The following is a 21886-nucleotide window of genomic DNA, read 5'->3' on the forward strand; positions in this document are numbered from 1 at the left end:
TGGGCTCAGTGCGAGTTCCAAGCCCTTTACAGTAGACCCTTGACTTACGAATTTAATTGGTTCCGAAGGGCTGTTCTTAAGTCAAAATGTTCGTTAGTTAAAGCTATCTATAAGAAATAATGTAAGTAGAATTAATCCATGCCAGACCTCCCCCCAAACCACCCCCTTACCTAACCTTTCTTATGTCTTAAAAGGTCTTTTTTGTTATAAATACAAGTATATTTGCCCTTAAATCTTAAATGATAGAATATACATTACTGTAATTACAGTGACAGCTACTGGCAGGAGTAATTATACAACAAAAATTACTGAGTGTGAAGGTTCAATTAGCAGGGTAAGAGCACAGTTTTGCTCAAAATATTGCAATGCACACAACATTATGGGTGACATACCAGAGTTCAAAAGAGGACAAATTGTTGGTGCACGTCTTGCTGGCGCATCTGTGACCAAGACAGCAAGTCTTTGTGATGTATCAAGAGCCACGGTATCCAGGGTAATGTCAGCATACCACCAAGAAGGACAAACCACATCCAACAGGATTAACTGTGGACGCAAGAGGAAGCTGTCTGAAAGGGATGTTCGGGTGCTAACCCGGATTGTATCCAAAAAACATAAAACCACGGCTGCCCAAATCACGGCAGAATTAAATGTGCACCTCAACTCTCCTGTTTCCACCAGAACTGTCCGTCGGGAGCTCCACAGGGTCAATATACACGGCCGGGCTGCTATAGCCAAACCTTTGGTCACTCGTGCCAATGCCAAACGTCGGTTTCAATGGTGCAAGGAGCGCAAATCTTGGGCTGTGGACAATGTGAAACATGTATTGTTCTCTGATGAGTCCACCTTTACTGTTTTCCCCACATCCGGGAGAGTTACGGTGTGGAGAAGCCCCAAAGAAGCGTACCACCCAGACTGTTGCATGCCCAGAGTGAAGCATGGGGGTGGATCAGTGATGGTTTGGGCTGCCATATCATGGCATTCCCTTGGCCCAATACTTGTGCTAGATGGGCACTGCCAAGGACTACCGAACCATTCTGGAGGACCATGTGCATCCAATGGCGGTGCCGTGTATCAGGATGACAATGCACCAATACACACAGCAAGACTGGTGAAAGATTGGTTTGATGAACATGAAAGTGAAGTTGAACATCTCCCATGGCCTGCACAGTCACCAGATCTAAATATTATTGAGCCACTTTGGGGTGTTTTGGAGAAGCGAGTCAGGAAACGTTTTCCTCCACCAGCATCACGTAGTGACCTGGCCACTATCCTGCAAGAAGAATGGCTTAAAATCCCTCTGACCACTGTGCAGGACTTGTATATGTCATTTCCAAGACGAATTGACGCTGTATTGGCCGCAAAAGGAGGCCCTACACCATACTAATAAATTATTGTGGTCTAAAACCAGGTGTTTCAGTTATTTTGTCCAACCCCTGTATATATATATATATATATATATATATATATATATATATATATATATATATATATATATATAGAGAGAGAGAGAGAGAGAGAGAGAGAGAGAGAGAGAGAGAGAGAGACGCTCTGAGTCAACTTGTTTGTGACGTCACGTGTTTCGCAAAGTTTGGTTAGTAATCCAAAATTTGTTCGTACGTTAAGTTGAAAAAGATCGGTGGTAACCCAAAATGTTCGTATGGTAAACCGTTCGAAGCTCAAGGACTCAAGGGTCTACTGTACTTGTACTTTACTTGTAATACTATTAACTACTTCATATCAATAATGTGTTTGCATGTGTGTTAATTATAAATGTATTATTCACCCCTAATAGTTGACTGACAGCTTTTGCTTGCAAGCTAACTATGAGCATTTTATTTGCAGTCAGTGCTGCTCATAACTCAGCTGGCCTCTGACCAGATTCTCACAACCCCTTTGTTTCAAGCTCCATCTTTAAATTTTCCCATATGAAAATGTCATTTGAGAAATGTCAGATAGGGGACTCCCTCTTTTTCCATTTCCTTTCTAAAAATAAACAAACAACATGAATATTTTTCCATCAATACACTGAACCACTAAACTAGTTCAGAGAACAAATGTTTTCTATGGTTGTGCAAGAAATATAAACAAAACACTTACAATACAGACACAGAGCAAGACTAGGCCTAAAAACACTAACTAAAGAAATAATTTAAAATAATGCAATAATATGTGTAAAAAGAAACAACTCTGCATTCCTTAAAACCAGAGCTTGGTATTTGTGTAAATACATTTCTCTCTGGTGGCTGCAGAGCAAATGATGGGCAGGGCAGAAAGTTTAACCCACAGTACCACACATGACAGTTGCCAGAACAAATCTAGCATTTGTTTTATGGTTCTTCTGGCTTGAGAGAGTTTGTATTTTCTCTCAACCCCTCCTTCCCTTTTCTCTTTCTGAGAACTTAGTATCATTATCTCCATACAAGGAAAAGGCTGTCACTACAGGGTGCTCCAAGTACAAGAACCAGGGACACAGTCAGAGAAGTGGATTGGGATGGGCTCTGTGTGTGTGCATGTGTGTGTGTGTCTGTATATCCTACTCTATACAAAAACCCTGATTAACAGCTTATGTATGTTAAAACACACCCAAATGTGAGCACACCCACAAAATGTGCTAGCCGAATAATTAACAGCATTTTATATTTTAAATGAGCAATTTATTTAGCTATTTTTTCCTAAGGAATATGCAAATTGGGGCAATTCTACCTTACCCTGCATTTATGCTTAGGAGTGAGAAGTCGCTGATGTTGCTCAGGTTTGTCTCTTGGGGATGTATAGGAAGCTGCTGCTGCTAATGCTTATAAGGCACTGATCAGGCAATGCTTGTGGCCAAAAAATATATAGTCTACTGTACAATAACCAAACAATACCAAGTTAGTTTTGATTAAACGCATTTGCTTAGCAGAAGCCAGAGGTAATACATTTTAAATGTGCACTAAAATATGTACACTGAATGAAATGTAGACGTTCTCAAGAAATGTCCACTGAACAAATTGTAGAAGCTCTCAAGGAATGTCATCAGTTACACACATTATACAGTTTGTACATTCATCTACCAGAGCCATTCACTCATTTTACAGCATCACATCAAATTTTCATAAAATTGGGGCTCTCTCTCTCAGTTCAAACGTTGTCCTAGCCACTGAACACAACATCCTGTTTCCATTTGCATTGTACTTACAAAATACTGAATGATGTTTGTATGTGCAAACAGATTCACTTTGTACATACTGCACATGCAGTGTGACTTATCCAGGAAGAAAGTTGTGTCTAGAACGCTTGGCTGGTGCAGTGGTCTTGTTTGAGAGAGGGAAGGTTGGACAGAATCTTTTTTCCACTCCAGGACTGGTTAGGTATGGGGGTGGGCAATACGACTGTAAATGTGAACCCGAGACTGGCAGGTGATGAAAAGCAATCACAGATTGGACACGTGTCAGGAAGGGGTGGGGGCCCGGTTCTCTTTGAGCAGATTGGGACATTGGAAACCAGTCTTGAACATGGAGAGTCAAGCACTGATCACCATTATCCCTCGTCTCTGATGCAGGCGCCATCAAGTTATTGCATCAGTTATGAGGAATCCAATCATCAGGAATCCATCCAATAACAAACCAATCATTGTTAGCCAGTCTGCCGGTAGCAGAGCTAAAATTCGAACTCACGTGGGACCACCCTTTGCCTTCAAAACAGCATCAATTCTTGTACTTACACTTGCACACAGTTTTTGAAGGAACTCGGCAGGGAAGTTGTTCCAAACACCTTGGATAACTAAACACAGATCTTCTGTGGATGTAGGCTTACTCAAACCTTTCTGTCACTCCATGTAATACAAGACAGACTCAACAATATTGAGATCAGGGCTCTGTAGGGGCCATTTCATCACCTCCCAGACTCCTTCTTTTTCTTTATGCTGAAGATAGTTCTTAAAGAATTTGGCTGTATTTTTGGGGTCGTTGTTCTGCTACAGAATAAATCTGGAGCCAATTAGACACCTCCTTAATGGTATTGCAGGATGGATAAGTATTTGCCTGTATATCTCAGACAATAATTCTGACTAAATTGCCAACTCTACTTGCTGAAATGCAGCCCCAAACTTCCAAGAAACCTCCACTATGCTTCACTGTTGCCTGCAAACACTCCAGCTCTCCAGCCCTTTAGCAAACAAACTTATTTCTGTTACAGCCTAATATTTAAAGTTTTGACTCATTGCTCCAGAGCACCTGCTGCCATTTTTCTGCACCCCAGTTCTATATTTTTCAAGCAAAGTTGAGTTGCTCATCCTTGTTTCCATGTCAAAGATATGTCTTTTCGGCTGCAACTATTAAGAAAAGCCTTCCCAAATGAGTGAAAGCTGTTATAGCAGCAAGAAAGACCAACTCCATGTTAATATCTTTGGTTTTGGAATATGAAGTCCAACAATCTTGTAGTCAGGTGTCCACATAATTTTGGTCATATAGTGCATGTCCTAATTACAAGTGTAATTGTGTTTTTACTAAGTGTAAAAAAAGTGTACTGATCCTGAATTTTACAAGTGGCTAGGTGGGTGTAAGAATACAGAATAGCTGTTTTTTATTTACAGATGTAAGGGGGTGGGGAACTAGGTGGTTAGAGAAAAAAAAAGTAAGAGACAATCCAAGAGAAAAGTAAGAGACAATCCAAGAGAAAAGTAAGAGACAATCCAAGAGAGTAGTAAGAGAAATCCAAAAACCAGTGGCAATTCCTCTTCATAGAACTTAAGTTAACTGTGCCAATGTGGTAAAATAATCTGGGTCAAAATGTCTGCAGAACTGGGCAAAATGTAAGATTAAGTATGTGTGTGCTTGTTTGGTGATCTAGTAGAGACTGAATAAGAGCATGTGGTGAAGTAGAGTGGCAAGACAAATTCCTAATTGGTAGCATGTGCCCCACTAAGTTCCCTACCCCAAATTTTCATGGAAAAAGCTGACAGGAACACACGTGAACTTCCTGAGAAAACAAGGCCAAAATGACTAAATCAAGACTAGAGACATCTGGCCTTTCAACATGTGACACTGTTTGAAGTCATTTCTTTTTAGTTGGAGTCAACCTATTCTTTAATGGTTTTCAAACTGGTTGTTGTAATTCTGACATTAGTCACCCTTATCTGATATACACTGATCAGCCTTAACATTAAAACCACCTCCTTGTTTCTACACTCACTGTCGATTTTATCAGTTCCACTTACCATATAGAAGCACTTTGTAGTTCTACAGTTACTGACTGTAGTCCATCTGTTTCTCTGCATACTTTTTTAAGCCTGCCTTCACGCTGTTCTTCAATGGTCAGGACCCCCACAGGACCAACACAGAGCAGGTATTATTTAGGTGGTGGATCATTCTCAGCACTGCAGTGACAATGACATGGTGGTGGCGGGTTAGTGTGTGTTGTGCTGGTATGAGTGGATCAGACACAGCAGCGCTGCTGGAGTTTCTAAATACCATGTCCACTCACTGTCCACTCTGTGAATCTAGTTGGTCCACATTGTAGATGTAAAGTCAGAGACGATCGCTCATCTGTTGCTGCTGTTTGAGTTGGTCATCTTCTAGACCTTCATCAGTGGTCACAGGACGCTGCCCACGGGGCGCTGTTGGCTGGATATATTTTTGGTTGGTGGACTAGGGTCCAGCAGTGACAGTGCAGCAGTGACAGTGAGGTGTTTAAAAACTCCAGGAGCACAGCACACCACCACCATGTCAGTGTCAGAATGAACCACCACTTAAGTAATACCTACTCTGCAGTGGTTCTGGAAGAGTCCTGACCATTGATGAACAGGGGGCTAACAAAACATGAAGAGAAACAGATGGACTACAGTCAGTAATTAGAACTACAAAGTGCTTCTATATGGTAAGTGGAGCTGGTGAAATGGACAGTGAGTGTAGAAACAAGGTGATGGTTTTAATGTTATAGCTGATCAGTGTATATTACCATAAACTTTAAATTTATATCCATGATTAGACATTAAGAGGTGGATTCAAAAATATTTTAACTCATCTTACACAACTCATCTAAAAAGTTGTTTTTTTATTTAAGTTTACAATATGCTTGTGTGGTTATGGAAATTAATGTGTATGTACATGTGTATAGTTTGTAAAAGAATACAAGCTTGAAATAAATCAGTTTATAACAGCTCTAAAACCACACAGCAACCACTCAATCATCAGCAGAACCCAAGCGGTGTAAGCAAAATGTAAAAAAATCTGAAAATACAGGAACAGCTACATCTGAACTTGCCGTGTTTCAAGCTGTTGTGTGAGTGTGTAAATCATCTAAAAAAGAAGGCACACATAGTAACAAAAAATGTATTCTTGTTTGATTGCTACATTAACAACCAGTAATTAATTGTAAGGTGTAACAGGGCAGGTCACACCTCATCACTGAAGCGCCAGGTGTAGCCCCATATTTGCAAGAACTGAAAATGAACCTAAACTTGCAGAATGTAAAAATGTAAAAATGAACTTGCAGAATGTAAAAATGTAAAAATGAACTTACAGAATGTAAAAATGAACTTGCAGAATATAAAAATGTAAAAATGAACTTGCAGAATGCTTCAACAAGGTAGAACAATGCTCTGGCTAAAAAGCCACAAATAAACAGACAAGTAAAACAGTGAACAAAACAATGTTAACAAAGAGAAATAAAGAAATGAAAGACACAAACACATTGGCAGCCGGCAATAAAGAAAGACCAGACCCGCATTTCCACCAGTTTTTGGGAACCAAGTATGCGTCATCAATGGTGGGTGTTGCGCAACGAAAGTAAAGCGTAGTAACATAATGGCAGAGCGTGTAGATTACCTGCGAGCATTTGTGCTGTTGTTACAGTTTTAATGCACTGTTGCTTTCTTTAGTGCATTCATGCGAGAAGCGTTTTGTGCTTCCCAAAGACATGGTCTGCAAGGATCTTTAAAGCATTAAATGGATCTAATTGTTAAGGTCTTTGGGAAAAGGGTTTAAAAAATTTATGAAACATAGTGAAGACAGTCATTAACAATTGAATAAAATATGGTACAACAGTGACAGTATTAAAAACTAGACATCCCTCCGAAATTTGATGAAAATGAGATAACTGGTCTGAAATGCATCCAAGAGGCCTAAAGCAACATTAAAGGAGCTACAGGATTTTCATGCAAGTTCTGATTGTGTACTACATGTGACAACAATCTCCTGTATTCTTCATTTGTCTGGACTGTAGGGTAGGGTGGCAAGATAGAATCCATTTTTTACTAAGAAACGCATCCAAGTCAAAAACATCTTTACAAAAACCTACATTAAGTCTATCAAAAGCATGTGCAAAAATGTGTTGTTGTCTGATAAGACCAGGGTTTAACTTTTGTGTATTGGCACAAAAAAATGTTTGGCACAAAAAACACTGCACATCACCAAAAGAGCCACAGTAAATACCCACAGTAAAGCATGGTGGTGGCAGCATTATGCTTTGGGGCTGTTTTTCTTCAGCTGTCAAGGTGGAGGGAATTATGAACAATTCCACATATTAATCCATTTTAGCACAAACCTTTAAAATTTTGGCACAAAAGAGGTGACCTGAAGAGAGCCATGCACAGAAGATGCCCTCACAATCTGACCGAAAGCCAGACACCCCACAACCCTGACCAGGATAAAAAGTTGATAAAACGTTTTTAATTTAAGCACCATATACATCAAGAAATCATTTTTATGAAAATTGGCTTTTTGGACAAGGATCAAATAATAAAGGCTAAATGTTAAAGTAAATACAGAATTTTATAGTTACATTCACACACCAAGTGCTTCCAAGTAGAACTAGCTTGAAACAAACCCCAGATTTTCAGTGTAAAGCAGATCATGGATCAGCACCATAAACCACACCAGGGATTGAGTATTGTTTTCAAATATGTTTGAATGTACTCAAAATGGTGTCTAAACAGATCTGACTATAGGTTGTATGCATGTGGGTAAAATCTATACAGAAGTCAATCCAGATACTCTGTAAATGAAACAACCAAGTATCCAAGCTCCAAGCCTTTTTAGGCCAAAATGGATTCAACATTACCATTAGCTTTAGTGTAAGCACTTACAGTTTGTTGCCTTTAAGAGCAGCATGGTGTAGAAGGTTGAAGCCACGGTTGTTCTGCTGTGTAAAGTCAATGTTGGGCACCACGGTCAGGATCTCAATGATACTCCTCAAGTCCTTAGCAATTGCGTCATGCAGCGGTGTGTCCCCGTATGAATCCTGGGGGTAAAAAAGAAAGGTCACAAACTGAAGTTTGCATTCCTAAAATTGAATAACAAAGTTAACCGAATGACAAGAGCTTGGGGCCAGTCACAAGCAAATCTTAAGACCAATATTAACTAAACATAACTGTTGTAAAAATTTAATTGACTCTTTCCAGTGTTACTGCATCTCTTATAACAAATTACTTTAGATCACAATACAAGCCCCATTTCTGGAAAGACAGTGAACATTTTGTAAACTGCAATATAAAAAATTTTAAGATCTGTTTAATTCTCTGGAGCTTTTATTCAACTAACAAAAGTACAAAAATGAAATTGTGTTGACATTCAAGTTTCAACATTTTAAATTATTCCACAATAAGTAGGTGAGAATTAGTAATGGGTGAGGGTATCCAGTTTTAATATAAATCCACCAAAGGCTCAGTATTTGTGCCAAAATTTGTGGCAGAATTGTCAATTAAAAAAAACAATTTAGGTCATTTACCATCTACTGTACTTAATACTGTGAAAAGATATGCGAAATCCAAAATAAGCTCAGTCTATCTAGTGCATTTATGCAATGACATGAGAAACTGCCATGCCACTATGATAAATTAAGGCAAATCTGTCATGGTATGTGGGTATATCAGTGCCAATGCCATTGGTGACTTGCATATATGTGAAGGTACCATTGACGTGGAGGTGTATATTGAGATCTTTGACAGACGTGCTGTCTTTTTCCAGAAATCTGTGGTTATTTCAGCAAGACAATATCAGGCCTAATTCTACATGTACTACCACAGTGTGGCTTCATAGGCGCAAGGTGCATGTTCTTGACTGGCCTGACTAGAGTCCAGATCTGTACAATCTTACTTATTATTAACCCTAAATATCAAACAACACTATGTAACAATCCAGAAGAGATAATTGAAAAAAGACATTTGTACACCAATCCATTACTTTGAAGAGCCCAAATAAACATCTCTTCATTGGGATGCTGCCAAATGGACAATAGTATTTCTGGATTTTGGTAAAAACAGCTTATTACAGCTTCTGGTCACTGGAAATTAAATACCACTGGCTAGCAGGCAATAGGTGCTTTATCTCTGCCAAACCAGAAGGTTTCAATTAGATGTGTATTCAAACAACTCTCAAGTGAAATTTTGCCACTGGACAAGATTCTGCTTAACTTTTTACTGTTCCTAATACTACAGTGGTACCCTGAAACTCAATGTCAATTGGTTCTGGGACTGGCGCTGAGTTAAAAAGGCGTTGAGTTTCAAGGTATCTTTTCCCATAAAGATGTATGAGAAACCTGTTAATGCGTTCCATGGTCCCGTAGAACTGCATATATTTTAAGCTTATGTAAAATAATGGGGTTGTTTTTGACACGTATACACTAAAAATAACACAAATATAATATAAAACACTGAAATATAAAGCCGATTCTTACAATTTCTCAGAACCCTGAGCTGTAACACAAGTTTAAAAGTGAAACTGTGAGGAAAATCCAGATGAACACAGATACATGAGGAGCTTTCAAAGTGAATCTGACGGTTATTCCACACAAATGCAGTTTAGTCTCATATGCACACTTTGATGACGTATTACCGCACCGCTCAAGCCAAGCGCTGAACAAAGCAACTGTTCATTGTTAATTGGAAATTAAATAAATAAATTTTTATAAAACAAATGGAACATGTTGAGTTTAAGGGAAACATTGAGTTTAAGGGTACAAATTTCTCGACAAAGGGCGTTAAGTTTCAAAGATTTTGCGTTTAGGGGACTTTGGGTTACAAGGTACCACTGTATAAGTACATATAAGTATGACTGCCATTTCTACTACTTGCAGGTTTACCATTTCCTTTGCATTTACTATTAACATGAACAGACATAAACTCTTTATATAAAAGTATATGCTAAACAGAAGCAGCCGAAGTGCAGGTGCAACACCTCCAGTTTTTTCCTAACACTTACCTTTCTGACCCAGTAAACGGCAGCTGGATGTAAGTGCATTTGTCTAAAAAGAAATGAGCCGCTTGAACTATTTTTACATCTCAGTAACTCAGGTGGCACAGATTTGTTATCAGAGGTTTTCGACAAAGATAAATAGCCCATTTTTCTAAGATCAACAAGTATGTTAAAGACCACCCACAAAATAGGTGCAAAACATGAACACTCACTGGATATGGCGCTAATCCATCATAGGGCTTCGGCCACCCATCGCGTCGACATAGCCAAACATTTTTGTGTAGGCGCCTGTCCGGCCGTATCTCAACAGTGGTGCGCTAGAGTTTAATTATCTATAGACTAGGTTATTTGTAATTATGCACTGATTGGGTTGTAATTTGTTTCTTATTTGACATTCACTATATGGCCAAAAGTATTTGGACAGCTGAACATGAGCTTGTTGGACATCCCATTTGAAAAACAAATGGTATTAAAATAGAGTGACTTGTATAAAATCCTTACAGCTAAACTGACAGCCACTCAGCTCAGAAGGCTTATCACAAGACTTTGAACTATATCTGTGAGAATTTGTGCCCATTCAGCCAAAAGAGCCTCAATTGATAATCTAGTTCACTGTTGACATTCAAGTAAGCTTTACCATAGGCTCAGGTAATGCAAGATTGAGGTTCTTTTAAAAAATCAGCATTCTTAATCTCCATTGACGTTTGTTGCTGATTGCATGCCCAGCAAGAGCAGGGGTCTGTTTTTAAAGGGTTATTAAATTCAATTTAGATAAATAGAATGATCTAAGTTTTATAATGCAGCATATTTTGCTGTTGTATTAGTTTTTTTAATTACCACAAATCTGTTACAAAACAAAAGTGTGTGTGAAAGACTGCGTACCTGTAGGTTGACATCAGCTGAATGCTCCATCAGCACTCTTACGACGTCTGTAAAGCCCTTGTTGACAGCAATGTGAAGTGCCGTGCACATAGAGTTGTTCAGCAGGTTGACATTGGCCCCTTTGCTAAGAAGCAGACGAGCTATTTCTGCTTGGTTTCTGCACAAAACACACACACACACATCCACATATTATAAGTAAACACAATACATGAACAAAATATTATATTATAGGAAGCTAATAAGTAGAACCACATTTTGCTTCCAGATCAACTTGGAAGCATGCTGTTTGCCTTAAGTATTTTTGGGACATGCCTGAACCTCAAACAGAGTCCACTGGTTGCATAGTTCAGAAAGTTACACACCAGAATCTATGGTCCACAATTTCCACGGTGTGTGAATCCCTGTGATCCAATTATGGCAATGTATAGATAAGGGGAAGAGGAGATAAAAAGTATCACTGAAAACCACAGTGGTCTCAGTCATTCTGTAATGGAGAAAACTGGCATAACCAGATTGGGTATCTGAGCAATAAAAAGTCTTGGACAAGAAGGTAAAAAAGACACTGCTCAGGTGGCACAGCAGTAAAAACACACGCTGGAACCAGAGCTGGGATCTCAAATACATTGTATCGAATCTCAGCTCTGCCTGCCGGCTGGGCTGAGCAGCAACACAAACAACGATTGGCCTGTTGATCAGATAGGGGTGGGATATTAAAAAGTCGGATAGGGACTCTCTCATAACTAATGCAATTATGACCTCTGCTGGCTGACTGATGGCGCCTGCATAGAGACGGGAAAAGAGTGCTGTCAGGGTGTGTCTCTCCGTACACAGTGCTGATCCGCATTGCACTCATCAAAGTGTAAGTGACAAGATGCATACGGCATGCTGCCCACGTGACGGAGGGGGCATGGGTTAGCTTCATTCTCCTCAATCAGAGCGGGGATTGGCATTGGTGGAGAGGAAGCATGACACAATCGGGCAATTGAACGAACTAAAAGGGAGAAAAATGGGAGAAAAATGCATAAAGTAAAATATTTAAAAAAAATAAAAATAAAAAAAGAAGGGAAAAAAGACCCCAACAGTCACTCTAAAAAAGTCCTGAGCAGAAGAGAAGAGAATGATGGGAGTAGGGGTGGGTTTATAAAATCGATTTTTCGATTTTAATCGATCTTTATTTGAACGTTCCGATATCGATTCATATAAATGCGAGATCGATTTTTTTAATACGCCCCTTTTTACGGTGCACACGGAAATCTATTACTATTGTTACCCCCTTTCATTTCGCGTGACCAGCCACTGTTTTTTCATGCAACGAGATCTGACCTGCACATCAGTTTAGCATGGCAGAAGCTCAAGTTATGACCACTACACAACTTTTTGCACTGATTTTCGCTCGGCTCTGGATTCGGGAGGAACTCGGTGTTCGCTCTGCGATCAAAACTCGGCTCTCAATCAATGTGAGAAACAGCGAGGGGAAACACAGGGGAGAGGTTGGAAACAGGTGGTGGAGCGCAATATAGTTTCTATCAGAATACATCAGCACACGCGAGATCGTTCTCTACAAAACAAAATATTTATTAACCTCCAACTCACTACAGAACGATCCATGCTGCTCGTGTTGCCAAATCCACTCAGATTCATTTATTTCATCAGCGCACAAACTTTGATTGCTCGCTACTTGTTGATGTGCATGTTTGGACGTGGTATCATTAAACCTTTCATCACTTCTCACGTGTGTTTTCGTGACAAAACGTAGTTTTGGAGACCAGAGAAGCTCGCCTGTGATTCCCCCTGGTGATGGATGGTGTAGTGTAAAACTCCCCATCGCCGATCAGTCGTGTAGTGTGAACATTACAGTGACCACGTGTTAATCAGAGTGTCGTGTAGTGTAAACTTGGCATAAGCTGTACAACAGCCAGGTGTATGTTTACATTACATTTACAATGTTGTAGCATGTCAGACAAATGGAAGAAAACAGTAACATTCATTTTTTATTATTATTTCATTTGTCTGACATGCTACAACATTGTAAATGTAATGTAAACATACACCTGGCTGTTGAATGTTACTGTTTTCTGTTTTGGATTAATTATTTATGTAAACAAAATACACAAATATTTTTAATAATGAGTGTTCTTTGTACAATTATCACATTCGTTCTCTGAACATCTGTACATATGTAAACAAAACCTGTTAATGTAACTCAAATATGCCTAAATGTGTTGAATCGAAATTGGATCGAAAATCGAATCGAAAATCGGGACCTGGTGAATCGGAATCGAATCGATCCAGGAAATTGGTGGCGATACCCAGCCCTAGATGGGAGTGTTTGTGCATTTTAATTTCTTTATCAGCATCTTCATTAAATGTATGCCAAAGACTCAAGAACAGTATGACAAAATAAAAATAAATCAGCTTAGGGAAGACCATTTACCCAAATGCTGTGTAGTGCAGTGCTGCGTCTCCATCCTCGTCCTTGGTCTCAATGCTGCTGTTGGCTTGTAACAGGACATTCACAACTTCCACATGACCTTGGTGAGCAGCCACCTGAAGCGCTGTCTTTCCCTGGTTCTTTATATCCACCTAAAAAAATTTTGTTTAAAAAATCAGTCAGCTTTTCAACTAGATTACTACTGTTTACTGAGGGACGATGCATGACTAAAATTAAGCCTATAGCTAATGGTAATTCATAGCTGAGCAAATCTTACAAACAAAAACTCACAAGTGACAAGCCTCTGCTAACATGGTGTAAATGACAGCTCCATCAGACTTTAAATGTCAGTATGTGGAAATATTGTTTGGAGTAACCAATTTTGCTTTGACATCCAGTACAAGAACACTGCAGCATGCTATAAACTGTGGTGGAGGAGTTTGGTGGAGGAGGAAAAAAAAAGTCTGGGAATGTTAATGACCACCTGATCTGTTAGTTTAAGTAATACAAAATATTAATGCTTCAGTATACAATGTTCTTCAAAAAATGTTAGTCTTTGTGGCAACAGTTTAGAAAAGGCATTTGAAAAGGCTCAATGCCTCCAAGGATAAAATGCTTGTAAGGAAATTAATTTAATGGAAATGAATTTACTGAATTTCATAGAATCCAGACCTCAACCCAGGTAGTAGTATTAAGTGTCATCAGGTAGATTTAGACTTCCATATTTAGACCAAGAAACCTTGGTGTTGTCCTGGATAACCAGCTGACCTTCTTTTCTCATGTAGCCAACATGGCAAGATCATGCCGATTCCTCCTCTACAACATCAGGAAGATTCAGCCATTTCTCTCCACTTAAGCCACTCAGATTCTTGTCCAGTCACTTGCTCCTATGTCCACTATTAAACCCTTGCAACTTATTCAAAATGCAGCTGCTCGTCTGGTTTTTAACCAACCTAAACACTGCCACATCACCCCACTTCTGCATTCTCTTCACTGGCCTCCTGTAGCTGCCCACATTCAGTTTAAAACACTGATGCTCAAGCCAAAAATGGACCAGCCCGAAGCTACCCCTTGTCTGTCCAAACATCTGAGTCTCTCGCTGTCTTCAAAAGACGATTAAAAACCCACCTCTTTACTAAGCACTTAAGCTGTATTAAGATGTACAGTATCTTATTCATTTCTTGCAAAAAAAATGGTTCTAACAGGGTTTTAGCAGATTTACATTCTTGGACTGTTGTCTACTTAAACTTGAGTAAGGTAATGCCTACTATGAAAGCACTTTTGTAAGTCACTCTGGATAAGATGTAAAATGTAAATGTAAAATATGGAGGTGATCAAATGAATAGTGTTAAGTGTCATCATGTTGATTTAGGCTCCCATATAAAGATGACCAAATTAGGGATGTCCCGATCACGTTTTTTTGTTCCAGATCCCGATCCCGATCATTAATTTTGATCCCGATCCGATACCGTCTCAAACCGATACTTGTATTTTCTAGATATTGTCTAGATAAGAACTAGATAATACTGTTCACACAGTGCACACTTCAAGTACATTACAGTTATTCAAATTAATCCAATGTACAGTGGGAGAAATAAGTATTTGATCCCCTGCTGAGTTTGTAAGTTTACCCCCTTACAAAGACTTGAACAGTCTATCATTTTTATGGAAGGTTTATTTTAACAGAGAGAGACAGAATATCAACAAAAAATCCAGAAAAAAAACATTAAATAAAAGTTATACATTAATTTGTATTTAATTAAGGGAAATAAGTATTTGATCCCCTACCAACCAGCAAGAATTCTGACCCCCACAGACCGGTTATGTGCCCATGAGGCACACAAATTAGTCCTGTCCCTGTATAAAACACTCCTGTCACAGAATCAGTTTCTTCCGTTCAAATCTCTCGACCACCATGGGCAAGACCAAAGAGCTATCAAAGGACGTCAGGGACAAGATTGTAGATCTGCACAAGGCTGGAATGGGCTACAAGACCATCAGCAAGAAGCTTGGTGAGAAAGAGACCACTGTACAAGATCACAGTCAATCACCCTCAATCTGGAGCTCCATGCAAGATCTCACCTGGTGGGGTAAGAATGATTCTGAGAAAGGTGAGGTCAGTCCAGAATTACACGGGAGGAGCTTGTCAATGATTTCAAGGGAGCTGGGAGCACAGTCACCAAGAAAACCATTAGTAACACACTTCGCCGTAATGGATTGAGATCCTGCAGTGCCCGCAAAGTCCCTTTGCTCAAGAAGGCTCATGTACAGGCCCGTCTGAAGTTTGCCAATGAACACCTGAATGATTCAGAGAAAGCTTGGGAGAATGTGATATGGTCAGATGAGACCAAAATTGAGCTCTTTGGCATCAACTCCACTCGCCGTGTTTGGAGGCAAAGAAATATTCTGTCTCTCTCTGTTAAAATAAACCTTCCATAAAAATTATAGACTGTTCAAGTCTTTGTAAGGGGTAAACTTACAAAATCAGCAGGGGATCAAATACTTATTTCCCCCACTGTATATGTTTAACAACTGAATAGCTCTGCAGTGCTGGAGGAAAAAAATTGCCTGCATCCAAGCTATTGCTTAATGTTCTTTTATTTTTAACCCTTAGTGCAGCATTGTAGTAGTAAAACTAGAACACTCAAAATAAAGTGAGGGTTCTTTTTGAGGAAAATCAGCATCTCTGCCGTGTTAGTGGCGTGTTATTTTTCATCATATAAAAATAAACTCGCTGTATTCGACTGAGTGTTTATTTTTTAGGTGCCGTATCGGTAGATCCTTTGGTTAAATGATATCTGGTTTGTTTCTTATGAGCCACCGCACTTGCTTTTCTGTGGTTGTATTGTGACAATGGTTTGATGGACGTTTCTACGCAAAGTGAGTGTGTTTTGACCCTTTGGGGCTTCCATAGTGCATGGCTAACGCGATGACTCTAGCTGTCCGCTATTCGGTACCGTAACAGAAAAAGTTAATAAAGTGTTATGCTCCCGACAATTTGTGAATATACGGTGTATTTATTTCTTTATTAAGCAAGTGCATCACTACGTTGTTTTGTGTGATCCTTGACTCACACACCATATAAATAGTAAAATTCTACAGTAATGAACAAAGCTCTGCTCCTACCGCCTTGTGAAACGCTCGCATTGCAGACATTACACTTCGCTGTTGGACTTGTTTCACTTTCCAATTTAAAGTATTTCCACACAGCGGACATGCTGACGTAAAACAAAGGATCGGCTTAGGATCGGCCTTTGTAATTCCGATACCGATCAGTTAAAAAATGCCTTGATCGGCCAGACATCCCTAGACCAAATGGATATTGTTTCTCCAGAATTAGAAACAATGTTTCTTATGTTGTTTCTTAACTGTTCATCTAACTGTATCCATTCGTCTTGTTGCTGGCCATCCCCTTCTCCTTTTACCTTCAACTCTTTCAAGTATAAATGTCTTTTCTAATAAACTGGTTCTTTTCATAACATGTCCAAAATAAGTTTGGATGTGACTTTTGTGTTCACTTGGAATTTGGAAATATTCAAATTCGCTGTGCACTCCTGCAACCCTTGCCATTGCATGGGGTCTCTTATTTTGTTTTTAATTAGTGTAAACTGTGTAACAGAAGGCACAATTGTTAGCTAATACCAAGTTCAAACTACACGACTTTCCAAGTCGTCAGATCGCTGTACAGTTCACACTACACAACTGGATCTCTTGCAATTGGGAGTCTTTTAAGTCTTTGTGTATTTCACACTACACGACTAATCGGCGATAGGGGGTCACACACTACACCATCTATCACCATGAGGAATCTCATGGAAGTCTATCTGGTCTCCCATACTACGTTTTGTCCCGAAAACACTTGCAAGAAGTGACGAGGGGTTTAATGATACCATGTCCAAAAATGCACATCAGCAATAAGCGAGTGATCAAAATGCGTTGATATGTAGTGTAAAAGTAAGTAGGAAAAATAAAGGAATCCGAGTGGATTTGGCTACACGACCAACAGGGATTTTGTCTGTTCTGTAGTGAGTTGGCGTGGACTAACAGATCACAAAATACTGTAAAGCTTTTGGGTTTGCCCATGTATTCTGATAGAAATCATATTATGCCCCTGTCCCATGTTTTTACAAACCTCCGGGTTTCCCCTTGTCCCTTATCCTGCATTCTCATTGGCTATAGTTCTATATAGCACTCGCTGCCACTCGCAACGCCTTTCACACTACACAATTTTGAGTCTGCGACAGGTCCAGATATTTAACATGCTAGATATTTTATGTGCTCGGATCGAGTCATTGAACAGTTCACACATAGCAATTGAGGGCAAATGCCGAGTTGCCTCTGAGCTGTCACGTAGCTGCGACCAGTGAAAATCTGGGCAAAAATCATGAAGTGTGAACGAGGCATAACTTTGCCACTTTTTGAAATCAAACAAATCAAAATGTAATCACAAATAATGATGTGCAAATACAAGATTTGGTAGTAAATGTAATAAAAAATGTAATATTGGCACCCACCTTATCTGGATGTTTCTGAACTAGTTCGCGGACCTTAGCAACACTGCCATGTGCAGCCTCAATGACTAGGCGCCCTGGATTGTCCTGCTCTGTGGACTGAGACAGCAGCTTCTCCAGGACTGAAATAACCATAGCTGCACAGGATAAGAAAATGAAAGAAAGAGTTCATTTAATACAGAACTTACAGGGAGGACAAGTCAAATTCCTGCTATGAGATAAAAAGCTCAACAGAAAGCCAAATGAATGAGTCAAAATGTCCCCATGCACAAGTGGCCTCAATGCTCTTGGCACTATGAATCATACTTATGCATGAGCAGAGACCGAGTGAGTTCGCTTGACATGAAACACACATCTTAACAGGTTACAAAAGCTTAAGTGGAAAAATGAGTTGGAATCCATCCATCCATAGAGGGGGTGAAAGCAGTTATGGATGAGAACACAAACATTGTTTTAATCATGCAAAAACAGAACAACGAATAAGTTTATACAGAGACAAAATTGTTGATATAGAACAGAAATTAAGAAAAAAATAAATGCAGATGTACTGGCAATCCATAAATAAACAATGACAAATAAAGACACAAGAGCAAAGTAGCACTTTGGTAGTGCAGACTAGACTTTTGCCTGACTCCCTGAAGTCCTTACATCCTGATTCATTGGGATTCTCAGCAGTCATCAGATTGGCATCCACCTCACCGGGCTGGGCCGAAAGACAGGCTGGGTTAAAGGTCCACGTCTGTCCTCCAAATGCCACACGTAGGTCGCCATCCGCATACACTTTCAAAACCTTGCCAACTTGGCCCAAAGCCTGACAAAACACAGACGTACGGACACACACAGGTTGTAAGTTGAGCACAAACATAATTATCTTCATGCATCAAAAACTGTCAATTGTTAGCTCCAGTTTTATCAGACAATCCTTAGTTCAATATTTGTGATATTTTTAATTGCACCTAATCTGGACTTAAGCTAGTCCATTTACACTACATGGCCAAAAGCTATTAATGACCATTAATATGAAGATGCCCCCTCCAAGCTAAGTAAACTTTTCTCTTAAATAAGTCTAAATATTTACACCTTGTGGAAAAACTTATGCTGCTTTACAGACTGCCTTACACACATGCTAGCTTGGTCTTTCTGCAGTCCGCCAATAAAAACGTCTGGTGCATATCTAGTAGATTTCGAATTTTTTCACACTTTATTGTGTGGATTTGATTTTGAATGGACACAATTTAAAAAGCAGTAGCTTATGGGTAAGGATAATAAATATTAAGCTGTATTTGCTTCATCTTTATGAGTGATAAATTGTAGATTATTATATTAATTTAAAAGCAAATCCACAACCCAATACAGTGTGCAAAAAGTCAAGGGGGCTGAATATTATCTACTGTAAGTAGCATCTACTGTAAGTGCAAAATATAACAAAGTGCAGCAGAAGATTTTAACAGTGTCCTTAGTCCCAGCACAATTATTCACATGGTTTAAAGTAAAAACATAAACCTAAACAAATACAATGCAAGCAAATGTGAGTTAAGGGTGCTCAGTGGCCCAAACATGGCAACCTGGCTGTGGTGGACCTTGAACCAGAAAACTTCTGATGACTTATAAAGTATTTTCACCACTAAGCTTCCACTGCCCAGCGAAAACTCAACATTCCAAACTGCATAAAGGAGATGCCCCAAAGATGTTTTAGAGATCCAGGTTCAAATCTTTGCAGTGCTATTGGCCAGTCTTCACATACATAAATGGCTATGTTTAGGAGAGGTGGGTTGGTGGAAGCCCCTGTCCAGGGTATTCCTGTCTTGCACCCTATAATGCAGTAAAACTGGACCTGCTGTGACCCTGACCAAAATAAAGCAGTTGATGAAAATGAAAATGCATAGTTTGGGCTCCCTAATTCAGTAAAAGAAATACAATGTCATTATAGATAATTGTGCTTTAATCTTACAGATATTACAGGAACGTTCTTCTTGTTTCATCTCGTTTCATCTTGTTTCACCAAGTTTAGTGTGAAAAAAACTGGTCTGCACAAGCTTTGACCTCAAACCCTCATTTAAGACTTTTGTGATGAGTTAGGCCAGCTCATGTTACCCAGCATGGTGGCCAACCTCTCAAATTCATCTAGTTGAACTGTGGTAAATCCCTGTAGTCACTATGGAAAATCTATGGAAAATAGCAGAAACGTTCTGGATGTGAAGTTTTGGTGTAATATTTTCACAACGTTTTGGCCTCATAGTATGTGTAGCAGTTAAACTTCATAGTATGTGTAGCAGTTAAAAAAGAAAAAAACAGCAGATCAAATAGACCACTGACATTAAGCACAACATGACTTCCATCACTCTTCTCCACTAAAAACAAAATAAGAAATGAAATCAGAGGTCTAAAGTGTGTTATTAAAAATATGAACATGGTGGCTTTATAAATCCTCCAAGTTAATAATAAAATAATAAAAATGTACACAAAAAAATGAAAACAAGGGGATTTAATCTCTTAGTCATTAGAATGTGTAAACTTTGTCATCAAACTTGCAGAACAGAGTGGTGTTGGAAAGTGATATTTATGTAACAGCTGAGATGTTGTCCTTAATTAACAGATTTAATTAGCTTATAGTTGTGATGGATATGACAACATATTTATGACAACACATGGTTTCTGTGTTTAGTAACTAGGAATAAGAACTGTAATTAAAATATCTGAATTATGTGGGGCTTAGGTCTTGAGCGCTCAAGTTTGAATCTCAGCTGTGATATCAACCGGCCAGGTGTCTATACAGACACAACTAGGGCTGGGCCATATGACTAAAAAACTCATGTCGCTCAGGTGGCGCAGCGGTAAAACTCGCTAGCAGAGCTGACATTTCAAACTCATCGGATCGAAACTCAGCTCTGCTATCTGTCTGGGCAGCTATATGAACAACGATCGGTTGTTCATACATGGCGGAAAGCCAGAGAGAAACCTCATAACTGATGCAATTACAACCTCTGCTGGCTGATTGATGGCGCCTGCACAGAGTCAAGGAATAATGTGGACAGGGTGTGGCTCTCCGTACACAAAGCTAATCCACATATTAACTTGCCTCATGCAGGTGAAAAGATGCAGTTGGCTACTGCGCACGTGTCGGAGGGGGCGTGTGACAGTTTCACTCACCTCAATCAGAAGTGGGGATCAGCATCAGTAGAGAAGAAGCATAATGCAATCGGGTGATTGGATACGACTAGTTTGGAAAGGGAAATTGGGAAAAAACCCAACAAAACTAATATCTTAATATGCTTTTGAGAAGCGGTGATATACGATACGATATTATGTAAACTTAACAAAGTACAATGGCAGGCCAATGCTCGTATACGAGCACAGAAATTAACAATAATTAATATCAGTAAGGTTTACATTGTCAACATATCCCTTGCTGGTAAATAAGGTTCGATTTAAAAGCTTAAAGTGTCTACTTTTTAGCAATGTAAATAATTTTAGCTTATTTTGTTTATAAGTTGTCTTAAAAATACAAAACATTGTAGTTCTGATCAATTCTGACTAATTACAGTGTTTATATTTTGTATTATTACAAGGCTGTATTTGTATTCATATTGACAGTATTTATATAAAACAAACCAGCAGGGGCCGCTCAGGTGGCGCAGCGGTAAAAACACACGCTGGAACCAGGGCTGGGACCTCGAATACATCGTATCGTATCTCAGCTCTGCCTGCCGGCTAGGCTGAGCAGCCACATGAACAATGATTGGCCTGTTGTTCAGATATGGGCTGGACTAAGCCGGATGGGGTCTCTCTCTCTCATGACTGGTGAAATTACGACCTCTGCTGGCTGATTGATGGTGCCTGATGAGAAAAGAGTGCTCTCAGGATGTGTCTCTTTAGACACAACGCTGAGC

At 39.4% G+C, this 21886-nt stretch overlaps 1 protein-coding gene across 2 annotated transcripts in view; it reads right to left on the reverse strand.

The window, feature by feature from the left end:
* mib2 (MIB E3 ubiquitin protein ligase 2) overlaps window positions 1-21886 on the reverse strand; it is a 171960-nt gene that overhangs the window by 20719 nt on the left and 129355 nt on the right. For both annotated transcript variants that reach the window (XM_062999171.1, XM_062999170.1), the window contains exons 9-13: window positions 18645-18807; window positions 18000-18133; window positions 13489-13637; window positions 11055-11211; window positions 8066-8220 (exon numbers count right to left, since the gene is read on the reverse strand). In XM_062999171.1, the coding sequence (XP_062855241.1) occupies window positions 8066-8220; window positions 11055-11211; window positions 13489-13637; window positions 18000-18133; window positions 18645-18807 (758 nt within the window). The remainder of the gene's footprint in view (window positions 1-8065; window positions 8221-11054; window positions 11212-13488; window positions 13638-17999; window positions 18134-18644; window positions 18808-21886) is intronic.

This window comes from Trichomycterus rosablanca, chromosome 7 (genome assembly GCF_030014385.1).
Source record: "Trichomycterus rosablanca isolate fTriRos1 chromosome 7, fTriRos1.hap1, whole genome shotgun sequence".
Classification (NCBI taxonomy): Eukaryota; Metazoa; Chordata; class Actinopteri; order Siluriformes; family Trichomycteridae; genus Trichomycterus; species Trichomycterus rosablanca.